General features: G+C 41.7%; 1 protein-coding gene across 1 annotated transcript in view; it reads left to right on the forward strand.

Annotated features, from left to right (window-relative positions):
* Positions 1 to 562: 562 nt before the first annotated feature.
* Positions 563 to 13,300, forward strand: part of SEC63 (SEC63 protein translocation regulator) — a 66,156-nt gene continuing 53,418 nt past the window's right edge. Inside the window, exon 1 of the mRNA XM_086317461.1 lies at positions 563 to 810. Within this exon, the coding sequence (XP_086173587.1) occupies positions 687 to 810 (124 nt within the window). The 5' untranslated portion in view covers positions 563 to 686. The remainder of the gene's footprint in view (positions 811 to 13,300) is intronic.

Consider the following 13,300-nt stretch of genomic DNA (forward strand, 5'->3'; position numbering starts at 1 on the left):
ATCCTGAGAGACCCTAGTTTCCAAACTGTGGAGGAGCCGATTCGGAACTTAAAGAAACATTCTTATCAAACCAGGGAAATAGAAGAGAGTGTATGACAGGGTGACGTAGGTATGGAAGACAGGGGAGGCAAGGAAGACTCAGCTCTGCTTCGAATGGGTGCGACCCCGCTCGCAGGCAGGTGAACCGCCCGCGCCCACTGCTCGGCCGGGAAGCCTCGGCTTGGACCCAATAAACAGATCTTCGCGACCTGGAGTGGGACCCTGGGCCAGGAAACGGAAGTGGGGGGGGGACGAGAAACTTTAGGGTAGACGCGGGGCCTTAAAAGAGGGTCTACCAGAGCTCGAGGGGCGGAGCTGAAGCTAAGCGGGCAGGGCTAAGGGCGGGACCTCGCGGAGATCTTCGGCTGCGCGCGCCACGTCTCCTTCAGCGAGCTAGTGAGGGAGAAGCGAGGGGCGGGGGAGGGAAAAACCGAGTGGGGCGGGAGCTCTCTCTTCTCGCGAGAGCTGGAGAAGGCAGCGGCAGTGGCGGCGGCGTGTCCCTGAGAGTAGCGTGGGGGCGGGGAGGAGAGGCGGCGGCGGCGGCGGCGTAGGAGCTACGCCACACGGGGCCGGGGAGCTGGGAGCTGGATTGCAGAGCGGGGTCGTGGCGGCGGCGGTGAGAAGAGGGAGGCGGAGGAGGGGGTGCCATGGCGGGGCAGCAGTTCCAGTACGATGACAGCGGGAACACCTTCTTTTACTTCCTCACCTCCTTCGTGGGGCTCATCGTGATTCCGGCCACATACTACCTCTGGCCCCGAGATCAGAATGCCGGTGAGTCCCGCCGGCAGCTGCCTGTTGACCCGCGCAGGCCCCACCGGCTCCTCCGGGCCGCGTCGCTCCGGCCCAGCCCAGCCCGCCGCGCACAGGGTGATAACGCCCGCGCGGCCGGGCCTCGCGTCCAGGCGTCCGCCGCCCGCGGGGCCCGGGCTCGGTGGTGTTTCCCTGGGTGTCTCTCTGGGCTCCTCCCACCCCCCCTTATTGTCCTCCTCAGGAGTTTCGCTGTGCTCCCTCTCCCCTATTGTTCTGAACGTTCCTTGCAGCCGTGTCCTGCCCCTTTGTCTTCTCTGCCTCGGGTTTTATTGGTATTTTTCTTTATGGAGGGAGCAGGATGGGATCGCGAGGATGGGAATTGGAAGGTGAGAGAAGAGTTGGCAAAGGAAGAAGACAAGCGTGCAGGCTCCACTCTGAGCCGCCAAGCCACGGTCCTCTTTCCCCGACACCCCCGTTTCCCTGTTGCAGCTGTCGTTACAGATGTTTAGGGCACCATCTGAGTTGGGTGGCATGTATAGGACTCCAGCTGAGCTCCCCAAACGTCCCCCACCTCTCCGTGCCTTTCCCTCGTTGCCTTTTCATTTGTTCACTCACACTGTGGGGGTTGGAAGCAATGATGTTATTCTCCTTAGCAAGAATTAGGCATTTCTCTATTTCCTTCTCTTCGAAGTTTCCTGTTTATGGCGAAAAAAGCTTAAGTATGAAGGAAGGATTAAGGCTTGTAGGTAGATCGGTTGTGAGGTGGTTGGTCCATTTTCTTTCAGTTCTAAATTTTTTCACTTTGAACGACATTGGTATAGAACACATAATTAAATAGATTCTTGTCAAGGCATTTTATGTTTGGGTAATGTTTAGATTCCATTTGTTGCACTCTTGTTAGGACATATGGCAGGTGATATTCTTAAGACTGATAGAACTGCAAGGCCTTAATAGGTTGTTTATGGAGGTTGCTTATGGTGCGTTAACAGTAACAGGTTTTGAGTATGAACATTTAGGGAAGGTTTTCTGTTTCTCAAGAGCTCTGGTAACTTGAGTAAATAGACTCTCAAGTTGGGTGTGTTGGGGGTCTATGTTGTCCAGGTGATATACTTTACTTTGGGGACATTGTGACCCAGTGAAGCATTGAATCAACCCAGGTCTTGTTAAGCTTTAAGACTGATTCAGTGCTTTTGGCTGCTTACTGTTTCACAGGAAAATAAAATAAGTTCAAATATTAAAATATCATGTTGTATTATTCAAAATTACTACTACAGACCCACACCCTTTATTCAAAATGCTTGAGGACAGATATACCACAGAATTTTTCAGATTTTAGAAAGATAATACCTGCCCTAACAAGCCATTAAGGGTCTAAAACATCACTAATAATCAAGCAAATTATTCCAACAGCTTTTTAAGTGAGTGACTTAATGACTACTTTTTAAGTGAGATGAATAAAGATTATAAATAGCCTCCTATCAGTACAAGTCACCAAATTATTTTCCTTCAAACATATGTAGGCATATGATGATTTTGAATTTCAGAGTTCTTAGGGCAGTCTTGACTTTTCAGGGGTATCTTCTATGTGAAAACATAAAAAGATTTCCTTTGCCAGCAGTTATACAACCTTAAAGTTGAGTTTAATCTTTGTTTAGTTATTTTTTACAAGATAACACTTTTGGGGGCTTTCAGTTTTCAGGTTGACGGTTGTTTCAGTGTTGCTCTTTCGGAATTGTTGGGCCCATGAGTCCATCAAGAAAGCATGGCGCCATTTCAGGTGTGCAAATCTTGGATTTGAAAAATAGAAGTAGCTTGGTCTTTGCATTGGCATATTTGAGATGTTAGTTGAAGTTACTCTGTTAACATTATTACTGGAATCCCTTTTCTGTTGTTGCTGTTTAGTCCCTAAGTTGCTTCTGACTCTTTTGCGACCCCCATTGACTGTAGCCTGGCAGACTCCTCTGCCCATGGGATTTCACAGGCAAGAATACTGGAATGAGTTGCCATTTCCTTCTTCAGGGAATCTTCCTGACTTAGGGATTGAACCTGTGTCTCCTGCACTGGTTGATGGATTCTTTACTGCTGAGCCACCTGGATAGCCCCATTTTGCCTTAACTTTTGTCTAATCTGTTGGGCTAAGTGCACTTATAATTAATACCCCTTTTAGTAGTTGAAGGGTCCTGTTTATCTTACTCTCTTGGTTGTTTGCAAGTTCACTGAATAAGTGACTGAATACTTTTTCTGACCATTATGAAAAAAGTTCTGTTTGAAGTAATAACATGGAGGGTTTGGATTTCCTTAGTGGTTAAGGAATAGTGGTTCTTAGCCCTGACTCCTTGTTAGAATCATTTGGGGGAATGACCATCACCAGGTACTCTGATTTAATTGATCTGGAGTGAGTGCTATGTATTGGTTTTTTACAAGGTTGTAAATTGTAGCTAGGTTGAGTTGCTAAAGTAGGTAGTGGTCTTTAGCTGGAATTGTCGTTTGGGGAGGTGGCATATTTCTTTTGATATGGGCACTTTGATAAAAACAAAAAAGTCTCTAATGTCTTAGCCTTTTGGTTTTACCAAGCTAAGAAGCATTTAGAGTAAAACAGTGCTATAAAATAATGTAGTTGAAAGCAGAATATTTTTGTTAAAGTAACTTTAATAGGTTTACAGTGATACTTGACAAGAGAAAATTAATGCTGTAATTATTACAAATTCAAATAATCCTGCTGCTGCTGCTGCTGCTGCGTTGCTTCAGTCGTGTCCGACTCTGTGTGACCCCATAGACGGCAGCCCACCAGGTTCCCCCGTCCCTGGGATTCTCTAGGCAAGAATACTGGAGTGGGTTGCCATTTCCTTCTCAAATAATCCTGAGAGGACTTCTATTCTTTCCATAGGTTAAGGATTATAGATCATTTGAATTGAGATAAAATATGTCATTACTTTTTCCCAAATTTGGGTTTTTGTTTTTTTTTTTACTCCTTACTTTTCAAAACTAGTTTTGAAACCTGGGTCTGCCAATTACTGTGTTAATCTTAGGCAAGTGGTTTAACTTCTCTGTGTTTTAGTGTACTCATTTCTGAAATAGAGACGGTAGTTATGTTCCATAGAATTAAATTAATAAAATAGGTATATGTAAAGTGTTGAGAACAGTGTCTGGCACATATTGGGGCTGTTAGGGCCTGCTGTTTTTGCTGGTTACTTGGACTTTCTGGAACAATTTGATTTGGTACACTCATGTACTCAGATTGTTTGAAAGGATTAATGAAACTTTAAAAGTTGAATTCCTTTATTCTTTGTTCCTTGCCTTTCAGATATGTACAAGTGATTTAGCTCTCTGACTTGGGAATGTAAGAGTTCACTTTTAGTGCTCAATAGTAAAGTGAAAAACTCATTTGAATTAGAGGTTTTGGGTTTAAGTTTCAGCCTAGTCCCTGATTAGTTGTTTCTGAACTCTCATCCTCATTTTCTAAGAGTAGTAATAATAAACTGCTCTACCTACCAAGAAGTGATGATGAGAAGCAAAGAAATAAATGCATATAAACATGTTTGCTTTAAAACTAAAGGCACTGTAGAAATTTGTTCATTTTGCAAGTTATTTATAGAGCATAATGGGCTTCCCTGGTAGCTCAGTGGTAAAGGATCCACCTGCATTGTGGGAGACCTGGGTTTGATCCATGGGTTGGGAAGATCCCCTGGAGGAGGAAATGGCACCCTGCTCCAGTATATTTGCCAGGAAAATCCCATGGATAGAGGAGCCTGGTGGGCTACAGTCTGTAGGGTTGCAGAGTTGGACACGACTAGAGTGACTGAGCACACACATAGAGCATGTAAGACTGCTAGATGCTGCTTCTAGGTGATAGATCAGGCTTTTAAGGGTTTAGAGCTTTTTTCTTAATAAGTTACATATACTCAATGCAAAAAAGATCAAAGGGACAGAACAAAAATTGCTTGTAATTCTGTCACCCAAAAACAGTTAAAATATTTTGGTGTGGGCATCTCCTTTGAGATGACTTTAGGTATAGTAGTCCCTTTTCGTATTGGGGGAGATCCCACATCCCATTCCAGTCTGAGACAGATGATTGTAATCTTCATGTCAGGCGCTGCAGCTGTTCATTGAATGTTTACTAGCCTCAGGATGGGAAGTGCTGAATGCACTCACTGTATCACTTTGAGTTAGACTCAAGTGTTATCCCAATTTTATTAATGAGAAAATAGAGCCAAAGAAGAGCTAACCAACTTGCTTAAAGCCATATTGCTGCTAAGTGGAAGATTGGTTGTTGGACCCAAATTCATCTTATGCCAAAGCTTCTCTTGCTAGCCACTACCTTGCACTCCCTCCGTAATTAGTATAACGCATTATAATAAGTATTAAAATGAGAAGTGGAAAGCGCTGTGTGCAAGGCAGTATATTTTTTGAATGTTCATATTCCACTTAGAACATACAGTCTTCCTAAAATTTTAGATTTTGAAAGGGGTATTAGAGATCTAAAAAGCTTGACTCATTTTAAAATCAAGTCATTGTCTCTGTTCTGTCCAGACAGAAAGGGTACCAGACATGAGCATAGACACATTTAAGTTCCACACAGTCGAGGAAACCAGCTGAAAACCTGGCAGTACAAGTTTAGGTTTTATAAATATGGTGACAAACATTGGAATTAGTAAATGCATTACATAAATTGTTTTTATTTAAAGGTCATCTTGCATTCTAGCTTGATCTTGAAGAAGCTGAAAGACAAAGATAGGTTTATTTTCATATCAAATACAACTTTCAGATGTTCATTCCCTTAATTATACTTTTTGTTCAGAAATTAAAAAGTCCAAACAAATGTATCCAGGCTTCCCAGATGGCTCAGTGGAAAAAGAATCTGCCTGCTAATGCAGGAGATGCAGGTTCAGTCTCTGCATGGGGAAGATCCCCTGGAAAAGGAAATGGTTACCCGCTCCAGTATTCTTGCCTGGAAAATCTGATGGACAGAGAAGCCTGGTGGGCTACAGTCCATGGGGTTGCAAAAGAGATGGACACAACTCAGCAACTAAGCAACAACAACAAATGTATCCATATTGTACTTGGACTTCTTTGAAAAAAAGTTTCCTGTTACCAGACTTTATTGATAATAAATATATTTACACCATCTCACCATCATATTGTTTGTTTGAAAGGCGTTATTGTTCATTTTCTTAATAAGTGAAAACTAAGTCTCCCTAGAGCCTGAGTTCCTCTGCAGAGTTTATGATTAACTTCTATCCAAAATTATTCCCTTCCTTGTCCTGTACCTATTCTTTTCAAGAGTGAAGAGTATCAAAGGAATGGGGGACTGAAACCAAGCAGGACCCTGCAGGACCCTCCCAGGTACAAAAGCCTTTTGGTGTTCCCCATTTCTTGTTTGTAGAAAAAGACTTCAGTCTCGTGGGCCTTCCTTGAGTTCCATAGAGCAGGCATAGGTAGTTACTTAAGTAGGGAAGTCATGAGTAAAAAGAGTGCTAGTTCATCCTCAAGGAATATACAGGACAGTCTGAAGGATCTCTTGGAGTTGTTCTTTAGGAACTAAGACCCGCATCCCTGAGGTGACATTGGAAGGTTGATAGTTGAGATTCCTGAAACCACTCCACCTCACCACCCCAGTCAGAAGAAAGTCGTGTATCCTGCATCCCCGAAGCCCCCAGAGGTTGCCTTTAAAAACCCTTGGAGTTTGGGTTGTGGAGTTTGGGTCTTTTGAGCATGAGCTGCCCCTACTCCTTGCTTGGCATCCACGATAAACACTGTAGTGTCCTTCACCACACCTAGCATCAGTGAATTGTCTTTGCTGTGGTAGGTGGGTGAACCCAAAGTTGGGTATGGTAACATAAGGTGTTCCTTACAGTTTGGAATTACATTTGTGTCAGTATGGATGAAGGAATTTTCTCATGTGTATTCCAGATGTTTTTTGCTATAGATTTTTGCCAGTTTAGTTAAATCTAGTAGTTATTGATTGAGCACTCACTGTTTACCTATATAAAAACAGCCGACAGTACAAAGAGGCATGCAGTGTAAATACAGTCTTTTGTTAGTTTATAACCCTGATGGGGTGGGAGAATTAGAATTAGACAAATACGAATTATTATTAATATATCCAAAACACAGCAAAGAAAATGTAGGAAAAGTGAAAATAAGTGCTGTGGAAGTTAGTTGGATAAAGTATTTGCATCTAATTGGTGGTAGTCGTCAGTATCTAGAGGTGAGGAAAGTCTCTTTAGAGTTAGGTTGATTTTGACTGGACTATTAAAGGATGAGGGATTTCCCTGGTGGCTCAGTGGTAAAGAACCCTCCTGCCAGTGCCAAAGACACGTGTTTGGATCCCTGCAGTGGGAAGAACCTCTGGAGAAGGAAATGGCAACCTACTTCAGTATTCTTGCCTGGGAAATCCCATGGACGGAGGAACCTGGTGGGCTGTGGTCCATGGGATCACAAAACAAAAGGGAAAATTTGTAGTTTTACTGTTTTAAGTGTATAGTTCAGTATACACTGTAGGGTTCACAATGCAGCGCAACCATCACCACTGTTTCCAAAATTTTTCATCAACTTAAATAAACTCTGCCTGTTGAGCAGTAGCTTCTTATTGTCCCTTTCCTTCGGCCCCTGGAAAACTCCATATATATAGACAAAACTATATAAATTTGCCTATTACCAGTCCATTCTGAAGGAGATGAGCCCTGGGATTTCTTTGCAAGGAATGATGCTAAAGCTGAAACTCCAGGACTTTGGCCACCTCATGCGAAGAGTTGACTCATTGGAAAAGACTCTGATGCTGGGAGGGATTGGGGGCAGAAGGAGAAGGGGACGACAGAGGATGAGGTGGCTGGATGGCATCACTGACTCGATGGACGTGAGTCTGAGTGAACTCCGGGAGTTGGTGATGGACAGGGAGGCCTGGTGTGCTGTGATTCATGGGGTCGCAAAGAGTCGGACACGACTGAGCGACTGATCTGATCTGATCTGATTCTAGATATTTCGTATAAGGGGAATCATACAGTATTTGCCTTTTCATGTTTGGCTTATTTCATTTAGCATAATTTTTCTAGATTCATCCATATTGTAGCATATATCAGAACATAATTCTTTTTATGGCTGAACAATATTCTGTTGTATGGATATATCCATATTTTAATTCACTCATCTATTGATGAACACTTGGGTTATTTCTATTCTTTGTTGTGAGTGATGCTGCAGTGAACATTGTATACCAATCTGTGAGTTCTTATTTTCAGTTCTTTTGAATATATTCCTATGGGTGGAAATCCAGTTGTCCAAGCAGTATTTATTGAAGAGACTGTTCATTTTTCACTGAATGAACACAGTCTTTTCAAGAATCACTTGGCTGTAGATGTGAGGGTAGTATCTGTTTTTTCTTGGGATTTATTGAGCATAGTTTACCATTGAGGACCTCAATATTAGAATACCTCTAGGCTGATACCTTAACTTCTTTTCCATCTGTACTTCCTTTGGTGATCTCACCCAGTCTCATGACTTTAGGTATCATCTATGTGACTCATAAAAATTACATTTCCCAGACTTACATTTCCAATCTAGAACTCTTCTTGAACTCTCCACATTTCTATTTGTGTATCTAATAGAGATCTTATTATGCAAAAAATCAATGTGATTTCTGTCCATTCTCCCAACCTTCCTGACCTGTAGTCTTTCCCATTTCAGTTAATCACAACTGTTTCTTCAACTGTTCTGGCCAGCAGTCTCGGAGTTTCTCTTGGCTTATCTCTGTCTTATGTGCTGCTTCCAGATGTTAGTGTGTCCTGTTGGCTCTACTTTCAAATTACATCTAGTCTGACCATTTCTAATTGCTTTGCTACCAGCACTGTCCTGTTTTATTGCCTAGATTATTGTTAGTCTCCAAACTGGTCTCCTTGTGTCCACCCTTGCTCCTTGCAGTCTGTTCTCGAAATAGTAGCACAGTGATCCTTTTTTAACTGAAGCTGGCGCATGTCACTCTTGGACTCAGAACCCTTTAAGGCTCTCCCATCTCAATCTGAATAGAAGCTAAAGTCATAGAGTGGTCTATGAAATCCTTCATGAACTTTTGGACTTCATTTCTTGTTCCTTTCTCTCTTGCTCCTTCCATTCCAGTCAGACCAGCTGCTCCACCGTTCTTAGGGCACGTGAGGCATGCTTCTCTGGAACCTTTATGGTTATTGCTTCCTGTGCCTGGAATGCTTTTCCTCTAGATAGCCTGTTGTGATCTTCCTCATCTCTATTATGGCCTTGCTCAAATGCCATCTTCTCAGTGTTGCCTTCTTTGAGCACCTTATTTTAAGTTGTTAAGTTTCTTTCTGCCTGCAAAAAAGCTCTTCACTTTTTCTGTTTTATTTCTCTTCACAGCACTTATCATCTTCTAATATACTATAAAGTTTATTTTTTTACTGCTGTCTTCTGAACTGGAATGTATGGTCTGTGAGAGCTGGGACTTTTATATTGTTTTTTGATGTGTCCTCAGTGTCCAGAAAGATCTGGGCACATAGTAGGTACTTACCAATGTGTACTTAATAAAGGACATGTAATAATGTTTTCTAGATAAAGGAATTCTGTACGTTCTTTACAAATATTTATATAGTACCTATTATATTCTTGGCAGCTGGAAAGGGGAGGGGTGATTATGTATAAGAAAACAATGTCTGCTTCCAGGAGTTGAGTGCAGATTAATAAAAATGGACTTTATTACTGGCTGCTGCAGAATGGTAGTGCTATTCATGCAAACTGCTGAAAAAGAATGTATAGTCCTACTTCTTTTTTTTAGAAGAGAGCTATATACATGTTAAAAACTTTAGTAATTCCACCTCTAGGGCAGTGTTCTAAGGATATAGGTCTAAATACAGGACTAGAGAAAGATACTGTGATATTGTGACTTAAATATATTATGGTCATCTGAATGACCAAATATGTACTTCTTATATACATTTATGTATAACCTCCTTGCCCTTTCTCCAAACCCTGCTCTGTGCATCTCTTCTGTTTGTCCATTCCTGAGTTGTATCCTTTTATAATAAACTGGTAATATAGTAAGTAAAATGTTTCTCTGTGTTCTGTGAGCTGCTTTAGCAAATTAAACCAAAGGAAGAGGTTATTGGAACCCCCAGTCTATTATCTGGGCTAATGACTGGCATCTAAAGTAGGGGGGCTTGGGTGTACAGTCTTGGAGGACTGAACCCTCAACCCTACAGTCTGGGTAGATGGTGTCAGAGTTGAGTTGAATTCTTGGACACCTAGCTGGTGTTCCAAGAATTGCTCATTGGAGGTATGGAGACTTTCCCCACCCTCACTTTGGAAATTGCTTCTCAAAGAACACCCTGTATGCCCATAATGCCAAGAAGTTAGGAACAGTTTATATGTCTAATTATATAGGATGGTAGGTATATTATGGTGTCTTAATTTATTTGGTTATTAGTAGTCATTAAATATTGTTTACAAGTTTCTAAACATGGAGATATTTAGAAATTAAAAAACTAAAACTTTAGCTTTATGTGTTTGTGTCTCTCCATTGGGACATTGGTACATTATACAGTGCTTTCCTTAAATTAGCTTTTGTATGTCCTGTTTGTTCTGCTGTCTGAGAAACTCACTTGGGCATTTGTTGCACTGGGAATAGTAGTAGATGTCATGTTTACTGCTGAAAAGAGGGTTTTGAGGGTCCTTGAGAGTCTTGATTGAGGCAGCCCCACAGCCCTTCAATTGAGGGAAGCATATTGTCCCTAGAAATTAGTTGCTGGAATTGCCTTGTTCACAGAGAAATCTTTCCTGAGTATGTACCATCCACCTTGCCAGCTTTTTTCCTGCTTCCCAGATGTTCTCCTAAAGAGGACTACAAAGGAAACATATTAAAATGTTATTAGTGATTATTACCTGGGTGTTGGAGTGGTGAATGTTTTCTTCCTTCTGCTCTTATATATATGCTGAATTTATTATATGGATTTATATTAATGTCTAAAAGCTTATTTAAAGAATCTCTGGCCAGATTGGCTATGATCTTGAGGAAGACATTCTCAGTACCTCTTATGTCTGTGGGTCCTTTCAGCTCAGTGAATTGTTTTTACTTTGGGGTATGTAGTGTTTAAGGTTCTAGTGGGATGTACATCCTTGTGTTTTAAGTTGCTTTTTTTTTTTTAAAGCTATTATATCTTTAACAGTATTTGAGTTTCGGAGACAGGGATCAAGACCATTCCCATAGAAAAGAAATGCAAAAAAGCAAAATGGCTGTCTGAGGAGGCCTTACAAATAGCTGTGAAAAGAAGAGAAGTGAAAAGCAAAAGAGAAAAGGAAAGATATAAACATCTGAATGCAGAGTTCCAAAGAATAGCAAGAAGAGATAAGAAAGCCTTTTTCAGCAATCAATGCAAAGAAATAGAGGAAAACAACAGAATGGGAAAGACTAAAGATCTCTTCAAGAAAATCAGAGATACCAAAGGAACATTTCATGCAAAGATGAGCTCGATAAAGGACAGAAATGGTATGGACCTAACAGAAGCAGAAGATATTAAGAAGAGGTGGCAAGAATACACAGAAGAACTGTACAAAAAAGATTTTCATGACCCAGATAATCACGATGGTGTGATCACTGACCTAGAGCCAGACATCCTGGAATGTGAAGTCAAGTGGGCCTTAGAAAGCGTCACTACGAACAAAGCTAGTGGAGGTGATGGAATTCCAGTTGAGCTATTTCAAATCCTGAAAGATGATGCTGTGAAAGTGTTGCACTCAATATGCCAGCAAATTTGGAAAACTCAGCAGTGGCCACAGGACTGGAAAAGGTCAGTTTTCATTCCAATCCCAAAGAAAGGCAATGCCAAAGAATGCTCAAACTACCGTACAATTGCACTCATCCCACATGCTAGTAAAGTAATGCTCAAAATTCTCCAAGCCAGGCTTCAGCAATATGTGAACTGTGAACTTCCTGATGTTCAAGCTGCTTTTAGAAAAAGCAGAGGAACCAGAGATCAAATTGCCAACATCCACTGGATCATGGAAAAAGCAAGAGAGTTCCAGAAAAACATCTATTTCTGCTTTCTTGACTATGCCAAAGCCTTTGACTGTGTGGATCACAATAAACTGTGGAAAATTCTGAAAGAGATGGGAATACCAGACCACCTAACCTGCCCCTTGAGAAACCTGTATGCAGGTCAGGAAGCAACAGTTAGAGCTGGACATGGAACAACAGACTGGTTCCAAATAGGAAAAGGAGTCCGTCAAGGCTGTATATTGTCACCCTGCTTATTTAACTTATATGCAGAGTACATCATGAGAAATGCTGGACTGGAAGAAACAGAAGCTGGAATCAAGATTGCCAGGAGAAATATCAGTAACCTCAGATATGCAGATGACACCACCCTTATGGCAGAAAGTGAAGAGGAACTCAAAAGCCTCCTGATGAAAGTGAAAGTGGACAGTGAAAAAGTTGGCTTAAAGCTCAACATTCAGAAAACGAAGATCATGGCATCCCGTCCCACCACTTCATTGGAAATAGGTGGGAAAACAGTGGAAACAGTGTCAGACTTTATTTTTCTGGGCTCCAAAATCACTGCAGATGGTGACTGTGGCCATGAAATTAAAAGACGCTTACTCCTTGGAAGGAAAGTTATGACCAACCTAGATAGCATATTCAAAAGCAGAGACATTACTTTGCCAACAAAGGTTCGTCTAGTCAAGGCTATGGTTTTTCCTGTGGTCATGTATGGATGTGAGAGTTGGACTGTGAAGAAGGCTGAGGGCCAAAGAATTGATGCTTTTGAACTGTGGTGTTGGAGAAGACTCTTGAGAGTCCCTTGGACTGCAAGGAGATCCAACCAGTCCATTCTGAAGGAGATCAGCCCTAGGATTTCTTTGGAGGGAATGATGCTGAAGCTGAAACTCCAGTACTTTGGCCACCTCATGCGAAGAGTTGACTCATTGGAAAAGACTGATGCTGGGAAGGATTGGGGGCAGGAGGAGAAGGGGACGACAGAGGATGAGATGTCTGGATGGCATCACTGACTCGATGGACGTGAGTCTGAGTGAACTCCGGGAGTTGGTGATGGACAGGGAGGCCTGGCGTGCTGCGATTCATGGGGTCATGAAGAGTTGGACACGACTGAGCGACTGAACTGAATATTTATGTTGCCTTGATAGCACACACAGACATGCACGCGCATACAGATAAAAGTAGCGTCAGAAATTTTAACATGTCAAAAAAAACTTCTGGATGTGTTAAACTTTCCTAATGTTCTTTGGCCATGTATGCCAAAGCATTTAGAGGTGAAGTGTCTTGATGTCTTCAGTTTACTCTAAAAAAATGGGGGAGAGAGAGGGAAAGAAGGAACTAGAAATAAAGCCAAGAGTTGCAAAATATTAATAGTTGGTGAATTTAGGTGAAGGGTATTGTTCAATGTAATATTCTTTCAACTTTTCTGAAGGCTTGAAAATTTTCAATATAAAAATTTGGGAAAAATAGTCCCGGAATAAAACATTAATTTTAAGAAGGATGTGTCAGTAGTATAAG

This window comes from Bos grunniens, chromosome 9 (genome assembly GCF_055505025.1).
Source record: "Bos grunniens cultivar Pamir isolate PY7600 chromosome 9, Bosgru_T2T1.0, whole genome shotgun sequence".
NCBI classification, from domain to species: domain Eukaryota; kingdom Metazoa; phylum Chordata; class Mammalia; order Artiodactyla; family Bovidae; genus Bos; species Bos grunniens.